The following is a 16,657-nucleotide window of genomic DNA, read 5'->3' on the forward strand; positions in this document are numbered from 1 at the left end:
ATCACTGCTACAGTTGGCATAAAGTACATGGTCTCTGGACTCTCCCTTAGATAAGGTGAGCATCTGAGGAAAGATTCACTGCTTCTTCACATCAAAGGTTATACTTGTTGTAGTAGCTTGTGTAGTATTTATGATGTTCCTAGATGCCTCCCATGACACCTCTGCATTATTCCTTAAGAGTTGGAAGAGGGTTCTGTGAGGATAGTCTTGACCTCTTGAGTCTCTGGGTGCTCAGATAAGTGGTGTAAGATGGATGGATAAAGACCTCCGTGATCCTGAAGTGCACCAATAAATATGTGAATATCACAGGTTCTGTAGCTTAGTTCTCGTTTTATCTAACATTGAGCGCTTCAATAAAGAAAAAAAACTTCAAGCTTCAAGGATCAATGATCTAAGTCATAATTACCGTTACATATTTATGTAGCCTTTGCATGCCACTCAATCTCTTGTGAAGTCACTTTATCTGGATGGAAGGTCCAAATACCAGTAAACTGTTAAAGAAAAACACATTTATAATTCAGTGCACTAAAGGGTTCAAAGTCCAAGACAATATCTTAGATGTTCTGAAGACTTCTCTACTATTCCCCTTGAGTTCTTAAAAGCAAAAACAAGTTCAAACACTCGAGTTCGTTAAGATTCTTGTGTAGGTTTCATCAATATTTTAGAAAATGAATTTAGCCTCTGATCAGAACCGGGGCTCAGATGCAGCAGCAGCAGCAGCAGCTTCAGAGATACTGTTGCTATGGAGATAGACACGGCCGTCAGCATACAGAGGAGACTTTCGGTCTCACGGAGAAGAGTGATGCAAACCTTCCTCTTAAATACGAGAATGTTCCAGGGCGCTTAGGCTGAAGAAGTGGAATTAATTTCACGTATGATGAGTGAATGAATGAAGGGATTGAGAGACGGCTGCTCCATCCAGCTGCACATTCACGCGCCGACTTTACATTTCGACTGTGATCCTGCCAACGATCACAGCAATAATTCGACCTTGTATTTCGGGAAGAATTTTATGTCCGATGCCGCTCGAATTCAAAAGGTGGCAAATAAAATGAAATGGCCTCACAGTTTACAGACTCAGCGGAGCGCTGAATCTGGCACGACTGAAACTCCCAGTTTAATAATACAAATTAAGAAGGAATTTTTGTTGTAGAGAGTGGAGGTCTGGTCCGAGTTTTTACACAGCTGGTTGCTAGGATACCGTGCTGCTGCGAGCTCCTGGGAAAGTAAATGTTACCGCACAGATCGTTTCAAGTCTGATATTTAATTTAATAACTTCATGAATGTTTTGTCAGTCTGAATTGTTTGAGGAGGAAAACAGATGCAGATGTCTTTTGGAGTCTTTCATCTTTTATGAGAGAAATTGGGGCTTCCCAGGCCGACGACTGAGGAAAGATGTTCACAGCTTCCCTTGTAAATATATCGCGGTAAGAACATGATTTTTTTTTCTTATTATTTATACATGCATAGGGACTAAAATATACGGTTGACACATCAGCCATCAACAAAGAAGAATGTAATGACTAAGAAAGTCCATATTTTCAATTTTAAAACATGTGTTAACTTCAGCCTTTTAATTGTGTAATTGGCATTTAGGCATAGAACAGATGAAACCATAATTTCTTTATTAAGTTTTGAAAAAGATCAAGTTTAGTTATGATCTGATTTTAGATATTTTTTATCATCCCCCTTTTTCCTCAGACTTAAGACCAAGCTTAAATCCAGTCCACAAAGTAATTTATTGAGGCCGTGAGTGCTTAATACACATGGATCATTCACAATAAAGAGGATAATTAAAAGAAAATAAATGAAGAGATTGAGCCTATGTCCATATGATGATTCGAAAGGCAATTATTTTCTTCATCCTTCTCATTCAAAAAGACACTTTAAAACACCCAAATACCTCCATATTTACCTCCATCTGTTATGTACATCTTTTATCAAAGCCTTAACAGAAAAATTCTGGAAAAGTATATTCGTGAGTAAAGTTTATTTTTTTAAGATGGTTTGTAGCAGAAGCTAAAAAGGCTAACATGGAACACGGATACGAAACTTAAAAAGAGCTGCCACGGTAGACAGCAGTCGCAACCGTCATTTTTGTCTGTATCTGTGAAAAAAACTAGTAGATTTGTAAAACAAAACAGACAAATATATATCCACAAACTTTAACAATAAAATTATTTGAAAATAAAAAGGAACTCTAATATAATGTAGGTACTAGCCTAAAATGTCTACCACACTTCTCATTGTACGAAACAAACTGACAAGGTATAGAATGATCAGAAATACAATGCAAGTTTTCTTTAGTATTCGTTAATGAAAGCCTCACAATTCAGCATCAACTGTGTGATACTGTATCATGATACATTGCCTTCATTTTAAAAGGCCACTAGATGGCACTCGGCGATTTCTAATGTTTGGCTCTGATCTAACGCAATGAAACCTGGCATTACTTTTGAAGTGAGAGTCAAGCTGTATCATGAGGCCTTATCAACCCACCTAGCATTCAGTCAGCTGAACAGGTCGGTTCGACGACCTCATCCAAGAACATTTGGCTTCACTTAAGGGTTCAGGTTGTGATCAACCACCTTCCAGAATGATCTAACTGCAGCGTTAAATGATGGCCTACAGCACCTAATGAATAATGGCGTCATCCTTCAAATATACTTGATAATGTGAACGTTACATCTCTCCCTTGCTGGCGCCGATATGAACTAATGTGAGTGTGTACGACCTGAAAAATCTACCCATTAAAATGCCTGGAAGTGTTTCAAGCCTCGTTAGGAGCCACGGCGTCACGTCGGGAGATGGATTCCACCCACAGCTTCTTTCCTGCCGCCTCCTTGAGTCACCGAAACGTTGTGCTAGTTAGCCCGTTGAAAAATGTTCTCAATGTGTCTATTAAATTCAGATTTAATGAAAATATTTTTAAGTGGCTTCTCTTGATTTTTGGGACTCATTAATAGTTAGTACCAAAAAGCTGCCATCATTTCAAAAGGTTCTTAACGCACACGACTTTCTGATCACGATGAATCGTCTCAATTATTAATCGACCTCAGTAAACAGCAATGGCAGTGTTCGGTTCTCTTGTCCTTGTGTCTCAAAGGGAGTCTGAAAGTGAGACGAGGAGGGAGAGAAACCGAAGGGAAAGCCGAGTGGCTGTGATGCTCCGATTATCTAATTGGCCACTTGCCGTCTCCTCTGAGTGGAAACGACCCTGTAATGGGTTATTGTCTCCTGCAGGTGCTCCATCAATGTCTTCCTCCAGAGATAATTCCACATTTCACTTCAGATGTTGTCTAATAAGAGTTAATTATTTCTTATTGGAAAAAAAAAGAGTCAAATTAGTGTTTCAAATACAGTGTCTTTCCACAAATTAGGTCTTGTGAAGAAAAAAAAAAAAGCCTTTAGATCATTTATTTATTTTAATTTTCAACAAGGTGAAAGGCCCTTTGCCTTTGGGCAGGGGCGTCCACAGGGTGCTTTTCTTTGGGCACTGTGGAAGTGTTGTCAGATCAAAGTCCTTCATGATAAATGTAGCGTTCAACTCTTGGAGTTACAGCGTCCGTCTACCCCTGCCCCGCGGTCGTTTCCCCATTAAACCACAGGCTGCCACTTCAGATGCCCCAAATGAGGCAGGAGGGCTTGAAATAAAATCTTGTTTGCTTCAGTCATCATCAGCAGATCTGCACACTTCACGGGCGGCAGCGTACGTCAGCTCATGCATCACCAAGCCTCGTAAAACAAACCCTCCCTGGTATTGAAGCCTTTATCAATTAGACGGAGTGTAAATAGTTGTTTTGCGGTGGGAATAGCAGCTCGCCTGTTCTCGCTCGAAGCCCAATCAAGACCTCACAATGAGACTGCTGCCTCTGCAAGTCCGTGATTTGAGACGGGGGTCATAAAGTTCTGCTTCCTTTTGGCTACAGCGTCGGCGTTTCCGAGGTAAAAATCTGCTCCTGCGCCTCATTGACTTCAGCGCCTTTGTGGCGAGTACGAGCTTGACGTGTACTTGTTCTTTTGATGAGTCAAAAATAATTACCACGATAAATTGCAGATGATTTAGGAATGACAATTGTTCCTTCCGTGTGGGCATCTTTCTCAATATTAATGTAGTCATTTTCTTTACAGCTTATTCACTTATTAGGCGAGAGGCTGGACAGGACTCAAGGGCAGACTGAGACAATGAAACAGTTCACAGATTCTCATTCCTATGGACAGTTTCTCCAAGTTCCCAAACGACCTCTGTATGTTTTTGGACTGTGGGAGGAAGCTGCCTGAGCAAACCCACGTAACACGAGGAGAACATACAAACTCCACACAGAAAGGTCACAAGTTGACTCCCTCCTGACCTGGAAGCGAACCGGCAACCTTGCTGTGATGCCGCCGTCTGCCAGAACAAGGTCAATAAAGTGATTAAAAACAATAACTTCCAACTGGTGGACAAGCTCTTCACACTTGGAATGGACTATGATTGGAGTTAATTTAAAGGTCTAATGTGTTGATTTAAGGGTCACTTTTATTGATCTCTGAACTTTACTTCATCAGTATTTGTCCATTTATTCAAAACTCTTTCAATAAAGACATTTACATTGGAAAATGTATTTAAGCCCAGTCACTGAAAACACTTAGATTTCTGGAGCCAAAATCTTGTTTAACCATAACAAAACCCACTCTGCTGTGATTTTTCAATCATCAAGGTTTGTCACCATGCGTCATCCATCCCAGAAGTCTCTACCTCCAATAGTCTTTGTTGTATAAACAAAGCTGGTGCGATTACAACTGGCTGAAGAAGGAGTGAATGGACTCATTCGCCAGGATTTCTGACGGGGTAGAACTTCATAAAGTACTTCAAAACATCATAATGAGGGACTGCAGGAGAGAAAGACTTCAACATTTGAAACATGTGAGTGAGTCAGGAAAGATGGTTTCCACATTAGTCGCCCTTTAACAAGTTTACAAATGGGGCATCTTTAAGAAACATTTAAACTTTGCATTAAATATATGAACATGAGGCCCCCACAAACTTAGAAGCACTTTCCAGCTCTCAGCCATCGCAGGAAGTTCTCAAGCAGCATGGTCTTTGCAGTAAACATTTTTTTTGGAGGCATTGGCAATATTGATATATTAAAATCATGCTCATTCAATTTATATTAAATATGGAATATATATATATATATATATATATATATATTTCTATTTCCATTTAATTGTGATGAGGGTCTACTGACATTTTTGTGTCCCCTTTCCCGATGGAATTATACTCCCATAATCATAGAAAACACTTTCATATCTTTTACCATAACAGTAATAATTTATTTTCAGTCATCTCAAAGTGATTTCCATGTTTGATCAGATGTTTTCTGACTCAAAGGTTGGTCATATTAAAAAGCGCCTTCTCATGTATAAGCTTTCACAGAATTGAAAGTGTGTGAAGAAAGATTTTATTCCTTCATGCATTTAAAATGATTAAATGACTAGAAATAAATATCATACACAGGCTTTTAAGATGAGTGACAGTTGCATCTGGACCCTTGGTTTATTCTCATTCTTGGAACACAAAACTGTCCACCACTGCAATTTAAACCGTTAAAACACCGACAACAGCTGTGGAGAATTGAATGTGATTAAACATTGTTGCTGGTTGATATATCATCAATGCTGAGAACATCTAATTCGAGACAGTTTGTTTCGGAGCCGAGAATAAAATCCATAACAAACACATTCGGAGATTAGCTCGGAGGCGATACCATCTCACTTTACTACGTGATTCGTTTTTACGATCACTTTTGTATGCCGCACAGAAGCACACAACACGTACCCCTCGAGTCCCGTGATGATGCTAAAACATTGATCTACTACTCTTTGGAGCTACGAGGATGGACTAACCCGATCTCCATCCTCATCCGTGTCACATATAAAGTCTTAACATTAGCTTTATGTCTATTGCACAAGTACGTTTTGTTCTATTATCTAGTTGCACAATCTAAATTCCTTTTGCTTGTATAACATGACGCGTCTAAGAGAGTCGTGTTCTTCCAGGATAAAACCTCAACTTTCTAAACACAGACTACACATTGAACATCGAGGTGCCCGAGAACCGAAGTCCTCCACCAAAACCTGGTAGCAATTAAGTCTCCATTTTGAAAAGGTAATTACAATCATTTTAAGAACATCTGGGGCGATCGCAGAACAAGAATAAGTGACTTCAAGTGGAGGAAGATCTTCGGCTAATCTTTGAGGATCAGATGGATCAGGACTAAAGTCGTGGTACTACAGTGTAAACCGACCCCAATGGCGGTGGTTTTTTTTCCCCCCCTCTCTCCTTGGGAAACCACATCAGTTCCGTGGATTTTTAGCAACTGCCACGGCAGTCACCCAAAAATGAATGGGACATTTAGCCAACTGCTGACTGGGTTCTGTGTTTTCCCTCAAATGTGGTCTCGGATCCTGCCGTTTAAAGAAGTCCAGAAAACAGGATGTGATGTTTGACTCAGCCCGTTTCTGCGTGTGACAGGGAGGTTGTCCGGGGGCTAGTCGGGGCATGTTGGGGTATTGATTTTTGTCCTCTCAAGACCACCGAGTGAATTGCTAACAAAATCAGATACTTCTTTGACCAAAACATTATGACCATCTGGCTGGAAATGTGTGGTTTAAAGTTTGCAGTTGGCGGTGTAGTACTTGAGGAAAAGAAAAACACATCTGAATCATGGCAAACACTTGCAGTATGCTGAGATTCAACTGACCAGTTCAATTATAAGTGACTTTGTTACAGTTGACCAGTACTTCCAAACATCCACCCAAAAGAAAAACAGACGTCCCGGTTAACTCAAATAGACTTAAAGGTGATGCCACAAGATTTGATTCATCAGGCGGAAAATTCAACCAAACTTTATGAATTTGCTGACCCATGAAAATGAATACTTATGGACAAAAATAAGTACAGTAAACGTAGAGATGCCATGTTGACAATTAACCCATAATGCACTGAGACTGCGTAACATTTTTTTACTTGAAAGTACAATTATTGTGTTGATTTTAGTGTATTTTAAATAGATCTTGGACCTATAATTGTACTCATCATTATGTCTGTTTGAACAACTCTTTTATTTTAAATATTTAATTTTCCACATGTAAAAAAGTCTCATAACCCTAAGTGGAGCTGCATAAACACTTTTGAGGTAAAAAAAAAAAAAAAAGAAAATCACTCCAGATTCGAGACAGTGAGCATTGCGATCTCTCACCTGCAATGATTCTCATTATCCATAATTCAACTTCCTCAGCAGCGGCGGATAAATTCTCTTAATCCGTGTTGATAATTAGATACGGAGCGATAAATCAGATAAGAAGTGCAGCTGCCTCGCCGCTGTGATTAAAATACGTACATCTTTTAAGATCGGATAAAAGTAGCGCGGCTTTACGTCACAGGCGAGGGGAGATATTTTTACTCGGCATATCAGGTATATCACAGGTGGAACTAATAACATTATTCATGGCTGCATTCCATTTCTCTTCCCACGAAAGCCTTGATCTGGAGCCAGTGAGCTCGGAGTCTGACAAGAAAAGCAGCCACTGTGCTTGTTCTAGTCTTGAAGCCTCAGAGGGAGAAAGGTTTTCGGGAATCGCCACTTTTGTTTCAGTGGAAAAGAAAAAAAAAAAAAAGGATCTAACGCTGTATAACAAACCTTTGATTAAAAAAGTATTTAAAAAATACGTATTTGTAAGAAAACTGTTAAATTTATTCAAATGAAAATATTAATTTCTAATTTAGTATGCGAGTTACAACCCTTTTATTGGTAAGCATCAAGTAGGGGATTCAAATCTTTGAGTCCAGTATTTATTAAACCTGGTGAAAAGTCACAAGCCGAGCAACATTTATAGACAGACCTAAAGGAAATAAAGTCAAAACAGATTGAGTCACTTTGAGACAATTTTTGGCATAAAGCATCCTTGTGTTTTCCTTCGACCAACCACCCAAACATGCCTACTTTAAAGTTTTTTAATTAATTTATATAACTAGAAAACAGTGTTTCAAAACCCAAGCTTAAGCCATCTTAGCTTCATTAGTTTTTTGTTGTTTTTGCCTTTCTTTAAGCAAACGTATGCATGAGTAGGACAGTTGGACAGTAGAGTGTGAAAAATGGGATGAAATTAAAACAAAATGAAGTCACTCTAACTATGCGCCTGAACCACAGAGCAATGTGGTGCAAGGCAACCTGCTGCAGGACTGAGCCAGAATGAGCAGTTTAACTACACAGGAGGGGGAGGAGACAAATTAGACACAGGTGAAGGACATTTCGGGGGAAATTGAGCAGGATTGAGAGGAAAATAAGCTAAATTTGCAATTAAAAAATAGTTTGGAGTTTTAAATTTAAAGGGCAATTTGAATTTTTTCAAGATTATTTAATGAAAATAAACCTCAAATAATCTCAAAGGATAACATTGTTATTTATTCTAACTCCTTTTGGTCATGTCAGAGACGCTCTCCTCCCTGACCAATCCCTTGAATTTAATTAAATTCTGATTCACCCTCAGGATCTTCAAATAATTTGATTATTTGAATGTTAAATATTTGAAAGATTTATCACTCACAGCATCTGAGCTACTTCCAATCAAGTGTTTTTATATTGGCTCTTGGAGGAATGTGTCTTGACAGCACTGCTGGTTTATATCCAGCAAAGTGACACTACAGTTTGATTTGTTTTTGATTTGATCCTTGAATGTGTCTTGCAACACCATAACTAACACTGAACACATCCTCACTGTGGCTTCAAAACCAGTTTGTCCAATGGCAGCTATACCTGAAGACACAACTAGGGCTTACGAAAATTAGCGATCGGCCTTGAAAGAAGGAAACCTACCAAACAATGCCTTACCTCAGACAATGCCTAGACATCGAGCCCAAGAAAAGGACAACTTCAAACAAATCTATTTGCAAAGCAGCCCTTTGCCCAGGACTGGAGAATGCATGTTGACCTGGACCTCTTCCCTGCCTGAAACTATTACACATGGCTGACTTGGTCTTGTGGTAAACCTGGTGGGACTGACTATACCATGGGAGGTTGCGGTTGGTGAAGCATTTCAAAGTTAAATCACCGAAGTACTCTGACATAGAAACAAAGACAGGTACTCCTGCCTGAGGTCGGTTGTCGAGGATTCGTTGCCACCTCCACGAGCAAGCCTCTTAAAGGGAATGGGATTGGAGGACAGGCCTTTCTACAGAGCTCCAAATTGCTGTCACCGGCTGCTAAACGAGGCAGGCTCTGGATCAAGAGAAAGGACTCCAACTGGGCTCCAAAATGAGTGTCAGGGGGGAAAAGCGAAGGTGTCATTACCCTTTCAACGAAACACGAATGAAGGAGGGTGTCCACCAGTGGAACATTTACCACTTTATCCCTACCACACTCCTCCCTAACCTGAGTATTGATTATCTAATGGATTGAAGTACCTAGTCTTATAAGCTCAACTGTGTGAAGAAAATCATTATGGGTGGAACTGATCTTAACCACCTGACTGAGCGCAAGACTCAAAATAACAACAAAATCCAAGGATTAAGTTCGTTTTTTTAGTTAGAACATATATATATATATATTTTTTAACACCCAAACTAATACAACAAACTAACTTCCCTTTTCTACTTAAGATGCTGTACTTGATATGTGGCAGGAAGTTCTGCTTTCAGAAACCTCTCATCCTGCTGTGGTGGAGTGAAGTGGTTGAGCGTAGGAAGTAATGAGGCGATGGGGGAGGAGGCGCTGGGTTGCTGCTGACTGAGAAGGGGAGACATCTGTCAAACGACTTAACCTACTGTACATTCACCGCAGAGCTTCATGAATGATTTCCTGACCTGTGTTTAATACGACACCAAAGTCTCCGCCGTTCCCAGGGACGATGCTTCGTCAAATACGCCTGTGGCAGTCTGTCATTATCTGGTACTATATTTGAGCGTCAAACATCTGCGCCGCGACCAGTGAGCAACATGTTTAAATGCCATTATTATGTATATATAAATGTATATCTTTAGTTATTTCTACATATCAATCCAAAATTTTCAGATTCAAACTTTTTTTTTTTTTTCCATTAAACATTTGTTCACACAAAAATTCAAATTTCACTCAGGTTTTTACTCACCCTCATTTCGGAATAATCCGTCCTATTTCGGAGATCGAGGCACAAATGTACAGTATATCAATTTGACTATAGTGGCGGGCGTTCAGTTGTCTTTGTCTTCATCGTCAAACAAAAAGACACACTAAAAACCACCAAAATACCTCCATACTGCTCGTCTGTAACGCCCATCTTGTAATGAGGACTCAACAAGATGAATTGTTCCAGAAAAACTGAAAAAATGTCTATATTTTAAGATTGTTTGTAGCAGACGCTAAATGGCTAACATGCTACACAGACAGGAAGCACTTGGAAAATATTGCGAGAGAAGTGTAGACAGTAGGCTGGAAGCTATCGAATTTTGGATGAACTATCTCTTTAACATTGCACTTTTTTTTAGTAAAAATAAAGATTTATCTTTTTATATAAATATGAATTGTGCACACCAAACTGTCCGGGCAGCGGGTGCTGTATCTCAAACCATTGTAGGAGCCAAGGTCTCAAGTGAGACAGGTTACAATATGATTTATGTTATTTTTGCTCGTCTTGATCTAATCCTAATCAGATAGTAAATCAAAATTAAAGGGTTTTTTTGTTTGTTTGTGGTTAAATACTAAAAGCATTGCTCAATGCAAGCATTGTAAATAACAAAGTTAGCATATGTGATGTACAGGTAAGTAATGAACATGAAAAATTGAACTTAAGTCACCATAAAAAGCAGATTAATTAGGAATAATACTATGAATTATGCATTAGATGCAAAGGAAATGTCTCACATAATGTGAAAATGGCAGCGATTTCATTGAATGACCTAATGAATGAGACACAAACTTAGATCAACCAGATGTCCAGTCTGTGTCTCATCTCTAGAGGTTACATCTGTCCCCTAAAAAAAGCTGCTGATTACGGTCATAAACCGCTTCAGGAGCTGGAGGATATTCGCTTGAGCATCTGGTGTCGCCGCAGACGAGTGCCAGGGTGAACATTAGATGGAAATATTTGGCCACATGAGGTGGACAAATGAGGACCTCCTCCTGGGTCAGCTGCTGGTCAGAGAGAGAGCAGTTCAGTGGTGAGTCACAAAAAGGATACTATTAATCATCTATGTGTGGGTGGTTGTCTGTCTATCAACTTATCCAGGGTTTACTCACATCTCATCCCATCTAGCTGGGATTTACCACTCCAATAAAAAGGGAGAAATCGGCAGTAGATGATGATTAATGGCAGTATAGTGGTATCCAGTTGTAATAAAAACAATTGAAAACATTTATTTCATTGAAAATAAAACACAATCAGTTGCAGCAGAAACAAGGCGATAAATAAATCAATTGAACAGGAACTGACAGCTTTTTTTTTTCTTACTTTTGTTTCTTTTTAAAGCAGGAAAATAATAGAAGAAAATTGAGGCCAAAATATACATCAATCACGCTTTTGGAAAATTATTCTGCAAATAAATATCTGATGGGGAAGTTTTAAAAGAGCAGAATTGGATTAATCAATCATACGGAGCCACTCTTTGGTTTGAAAAAAAAAGTAACAAAAATAAACCGTAAAAATATTTACAAAAAGCAACTTCATTCATTTCAGAATCAAACTCTGAATATCATTGCAAATGCCATTCAAAGCTCACTTTGTGTGGCAACTTTGTATTCATATAAAATGCACGTATAAAAAAAAGGCTGTTGACAAAATCTTGATCTAAGATAAAAAATAAAGATAAATTGCTGTTTTTGTCTCTGACACATAGTCATGATCTGCTCCAGTGATCATCTGAGTCTCTGTAAAAAAAAAAAAAAAAAGCTTAATAGTTTAGGGATGCCACAACGGGCCGAAGATTTATTAGGGTTGGTCTGTTTATCCAATTAGCGAAAGGACGACAGGGTGGGAGGAGAATCTTGTTATCTCCGAGCGGATGAGTTGCTGTACGGTTCGTCTCAATCATCCAGGATGTTTCCAGTCGCAGGACATGCGTGCGAGGTCAGTCCGAGTCGTCCTTACACACACAGGCACACTCTTCGTGGTGCTCGAGGGCGACGTCAGTCATGGACTTCTGTAGTCCTCTGGTGCCACTTCTATGTTTCAGCAGGAGAACCTTTCGGAAGAAAAGATGAACAGCACAAATGTTAGCACAAGTTGGCTAAGGATGCTTACTGGTTGCCTTGGAGTGTCATATTGTCTTGTTCAAGTAGATATTGACGCAGAATTATGATGTTTTAAAGATTGTATGTTGCTGCTGGCTTGAAGTTAACAGCCCAATTCATTACCAAATTAATTTCCCAGGATTGTGTCCATCAAGACCTAAGGTAGCCAAATCGGTAAGTACCATGGCCCAAGTTCAATTCATCACCTGTCTACTATTGCCAATTTGCCTTTTATTAGTATGGTATTGAGACGAAAAGGCAATCAATTTTGACTGGGTTTACTCATAACAGGAAAACGGAAAATTAGTGAAAACTATTCTAGGTCTTGAACCAACTGATGCAGCTTCACACCTTAGTAATATGTTGGGGTTTTTGATTGTTTTTCTTAGAGTCTTGAAAAGACATTAAAAGGAAGCAACTACAGGATTTTTGAATATTCGATTTACCTCATGGTATTTCTTGATGACCTTCGAGGGCACGCACTGGCAATCGTAGCACCGATGAGAGCAGCAGCCGCAGTTGCCGCCACAACGCTTGACCAGAAGGCAAGTCGGCCAGAAAATAGCATCTGTCCTCTTCAGTTCTTCCCGTAAGGAGACGGAGAAGTTGCGTGGTGTGCAGCTGTAGAGTTGAACATCTTCCCGCAGCTGATTGAGATCAACCCCTCCTTCAAGGCAAACCGGAAAATAATCAGATGAGTTTAAAGTCACCGTTCAACCTATCACACATGTGATACGAGCTTCCTACCTCTGGCTTTCTTGTTCAGAATGAAGGACTTGCCGAGCACATGCCACGTAGGCTTGTACAACTCGTCCATATCCATTTGCCATCGTTCTGGCTCCAGGTACTTCAAGACTTCCTCCACGGAACCGAGTCCTGCTACTGTTTCTGATAAGTCTTGAATGTCCAGGTGAGCTGGAGTCACTGCCGGAGTTACCAAGTCTCTCTGCAAGATAAACCATAAAGGAACATTTTTAAGAATTGCCAAATGATGGAAAAAGGCATGGGGTAGTATACAAAGTTTTATATGGTAAGATTTCCCATCTAGGGCAGGGTTTTTCTTTGGCTATCACAAGCTTTTATGTACACAACCTTTGATGTTCCTTTGCCCTTGTATCTATAAGTAGGTTAGCCAATAGACCCCAACTTCAGGTCATTATCTTTCAATCACCTAGTTGGATAAATGTTCACCAATAGAGACCTAACTGGCAGTCAATATTCATGTTGTGAACCCAACTCCCAAGCTATCTATAAGCATGTTGCAGCAACTGTACGGTATTGCAAATACCTTAGTCAGCATATCCAGGGATTACACGTGATTGATACAAATGCAAGCAGATTTCCTAGGCACTATATTGAAGTTCAATAATCATACTGACAAAGTACATTGCACTATACTTCTGTAGCAAGCAAATGGATACCTGCTGATGAGGGCCGCATTGACTTGGGTAGTCACAATGCCCCCTGAGTTTACAAAATCCATGTTGCACAGCGTTTCTGACATTTTGAGAGATTGCTTATGTAACACTGTTAGCTTGGCCTCAGTGTATAGTCAATCGAAACAGAAAATCCATATATGGAGGAAATAAAACACCACATTAATATTCTCATCAGATATCACAGTCCTGCCCATGCTGTCGTCAAAGAGACGCCATGTGTGTTAATTTAGGGTTCAGATATAATCGAATCTGTCACTTTCTTTGCCAACAATTGTCTCTTCAGGCCTCTGGGAATGCGGTTCTGAAGCAACCAAGCATGAAGTGTAGAGAAGCATACACACCCACACAGAAGACTGATACCTGGGGTTTCTGGTCTTCGCACAGAGGCTAATCTCTCAAACCTTTCAGTCCTCTGAAGCTGCGTTTGTCCGACATGTCAACGCTCTCCACCCTCTTATCTATGGTGATTGACAGCTAAAGGGGAACATTGTGACATTTCCAAAGTGTTGCAGCTGCAGCGAGGAAAACAATGTGGTGGGGTCTTTAAGCAATCTGGCAGGCAGGCGTGTTGGAACGAATAAAAAAAAAACAACACAGTGAAGAATGAAAGTCTTTCTGAATCATTGCTTATTCCGACATCATCCTATGACTACATGGCAGGACAAGGTCAATGGAAACAGACCTAGCTGACACTGGCACTACCATGTTATTCAGCTAGCCAAGGATCTATCGAGAAATGACAACCACACATCCTTGGCCAAGATGGTTGGCCAACTTTGTTGGTCTTTGGGAAATAACCTTAACTTTATTTGCAAGATGCAGGGCCAAACCATCAATCACTAGTTCAGAATTGTTGTTTTTTTGGTATATTAAATCTTAAAACTCTTTATTATATAAACAGAAACCTAATGATCCCTGACCAACATACATAGGACATTAGGAAAGGTTTGAGTGACTTTACCCTCTAACAAATGGAAACATTGACCATAAATGAGACAGTCATGGGCTACTCCCTTCTGTCTGTACCCAGTTGTTTAGGCAATGCGTTATTGAAGATAGGTGTTGCCTGGTTAGTAGAAACAAGAAATTGGCTGTATAAGATGGACGTGTTGAACTTCCGCCATGAAATACATTTCCAATACCTATCGTGACAATTGTGGCCATCAGTGAACATGAGTACAGGTAAAAGGGTGTAACTCAAACAAGGCTGGTTGTTGGGTAAAAAAATATTAAGACTGAGAATTGTGTAACCAACATATGACTTGTATGCGAACATCTTACATCATATTTAAACTTAACTCAATATTGCGCTAAAAAGTATGTGATACATCTCAAGATCAGTAACTTTGGCATATACATTTTAATTGTCCTCAATCATTTATTCTGTTTTTAGAATGATCTATACAACTGGTACACTCTGTGTTTTGTAGCTTAAACACCGGGAATCAACACGCACATATATGTGTAGAGAATTTTTTACCCATCTTTTGGGCAACAGAAAACGTCTTTGGAAGGCCAGATTTGGCTCGCGGGGAAATTATGCTTATTCCAGGACATTGATTTCTGGGGTTCTGGAAAAGTATTGTCTTGTATCATGCATCAAGTAGACAATAGTAACATTTGCTGGTTATTATTTCAGAGATAATTTATGACATTTTTTAAACATTAGCCCGATCTTGTTGTTGTCAGAAAAAGCCATCCAAAAAGAAATAGTGGCACTTTTAACAAGGAAACCAGTCATCACGATCCATAGTCTCTGCTCTACCACCAAAATATAATAGGACCTCAATGGAATGTTGGCCTTGTAAAGGGCTAGGAAAGCTTCTAAGTGAGAAAAAAGTATACCATATTTAAAAACAAAATTCACATTTAAAATATTTGTGGTGAGGAAAATTTTTTTGTTAAAGTTCACAACGAAACACCCAAAAGAAGTTTGACAGCTTAAGTCCACATATGAGGTGAGAATACTTCCTCTTGGCACTTAGACTAATAGATTTGGTAATAAATTGCTGGCGGTTTGAAGACTGAACCACCAGAAGCTGAGAAAATACAGCTGACGTGCAGCTGCCACTAGCGAACTCTAATGAGCCTGGTTTAATAGCCTCTGAGCAACATACTTGCTGTATTTGGCACCCGCTGAGATAAATCGCCGCAAATGGGAAAAGTTAATTTAAAGGGAATGGACGAATCATTGAACCGCCGAAGCAACTGAGCGGTACCTTCTTTAAACTTGGTCCCACTTCCAGAAAGGAGAGAGCTGCGATTGTTATTAGGAAAGCCTGGCAGAGAGTATCCGTGTGGACTGTGAGCTATTAACAGCTTGTGAATGTTGACAGTGCAACACTCCCCCAATTAGCGGCGCAGTGCAAGCTTGGCTGCAGATGTAGAAGCACAGTGAGGCAATTCTTCAGAGACACATCAAGATGGTGTGAGAGGAGCAATAAGTTCCAGATGTGAACTTCTGTTGAGAACAAAGCTTTTTTGGTGGGGGGGGGTCGGCAGAACCTGAACCGTGAAATATCATTTTATCATTTACATTTATGGGAAATGTCGACCGGAGTTTGGCTGTGTTTCTGATTAATTTATGAAGTATTCGGAAATCAAAGCAAAGAATATTCAAAGCAGGATTGCGTTAAATCCCTGACTCTGTTGGCAAGGACAAAGCACCATGAGAGTCAGAGGCGAGGCCAATTCACTGCCCTGAACCACAAGTTGGAGATTATTTAAGTCAGACTTTGGCACAGTGGTGCTGGTGTTCTGCATGTAATGGCGTAATGTCGATGTTTTTTAGACTAAAATGCCATTCATAGTCTAGATGTTCTCATGAAAATTGACTGGAACCACTTTTTTTCAACTGATTTCCATTATGAAAATCAAAGTCTACTCTAGATTTTTTTTTAGTAGAAATGCGATGACTGCATATCCTATGGGAAATCTGAAACGTTGCATTAACGTTGCCTTGACTCAATT

The 16,657-nt window shown here is 39.7% G+C and overlaps 1 protein-coding gene across 1 annotated transcript in view; it reads right to left on the bottom strand.

Annotated features, from left to right (window-relative positions):
• Positions 1 to 11,411: 11,411 nt before the first annotated feature.
• pdgfc (platelet derived growth factor c) overlaps positions 11,412 to 16,657 on the bottom strand; it is a 56,187-nt gene continuing 50,941 nt past the window's right edge. Inside the window, exons 4-6 of the mRNA XM_087799422.1 lie at positions 12,996 to 13,194; positions 12,695 to 12,915; positions 11,412 to 12,199 (exon numbers count right to left, since the gene is read on the bottom strand). Coding sequence (XP_087655548.1) covers positions 12,086 to 12,199; positions 12,695 to 12,915; positions 12,996 to 13,194 — 534 coding nt within the window. The 3' untranslated portion in view covers positions 11,412 to 12,085. The remainder of the gene's footprint in view (positions 12,200 to 12,694; positions 12,916 to 12,995; positions 13,195 to 16,657) is intronic.

Source organism: Callionymus lyra, chromosome 9 (assembly GCF_982586985.1).
Source record: "Callionymus lyra chromosome 9, fCalLyr1.hap1.1, whole genome shotgun sequence".
NCBI lineage: Eukaryota > Metazoa > Chordata > Actinopteri > Syngnathiformes > Callionymidae > Callionymus > Callionymus lyra.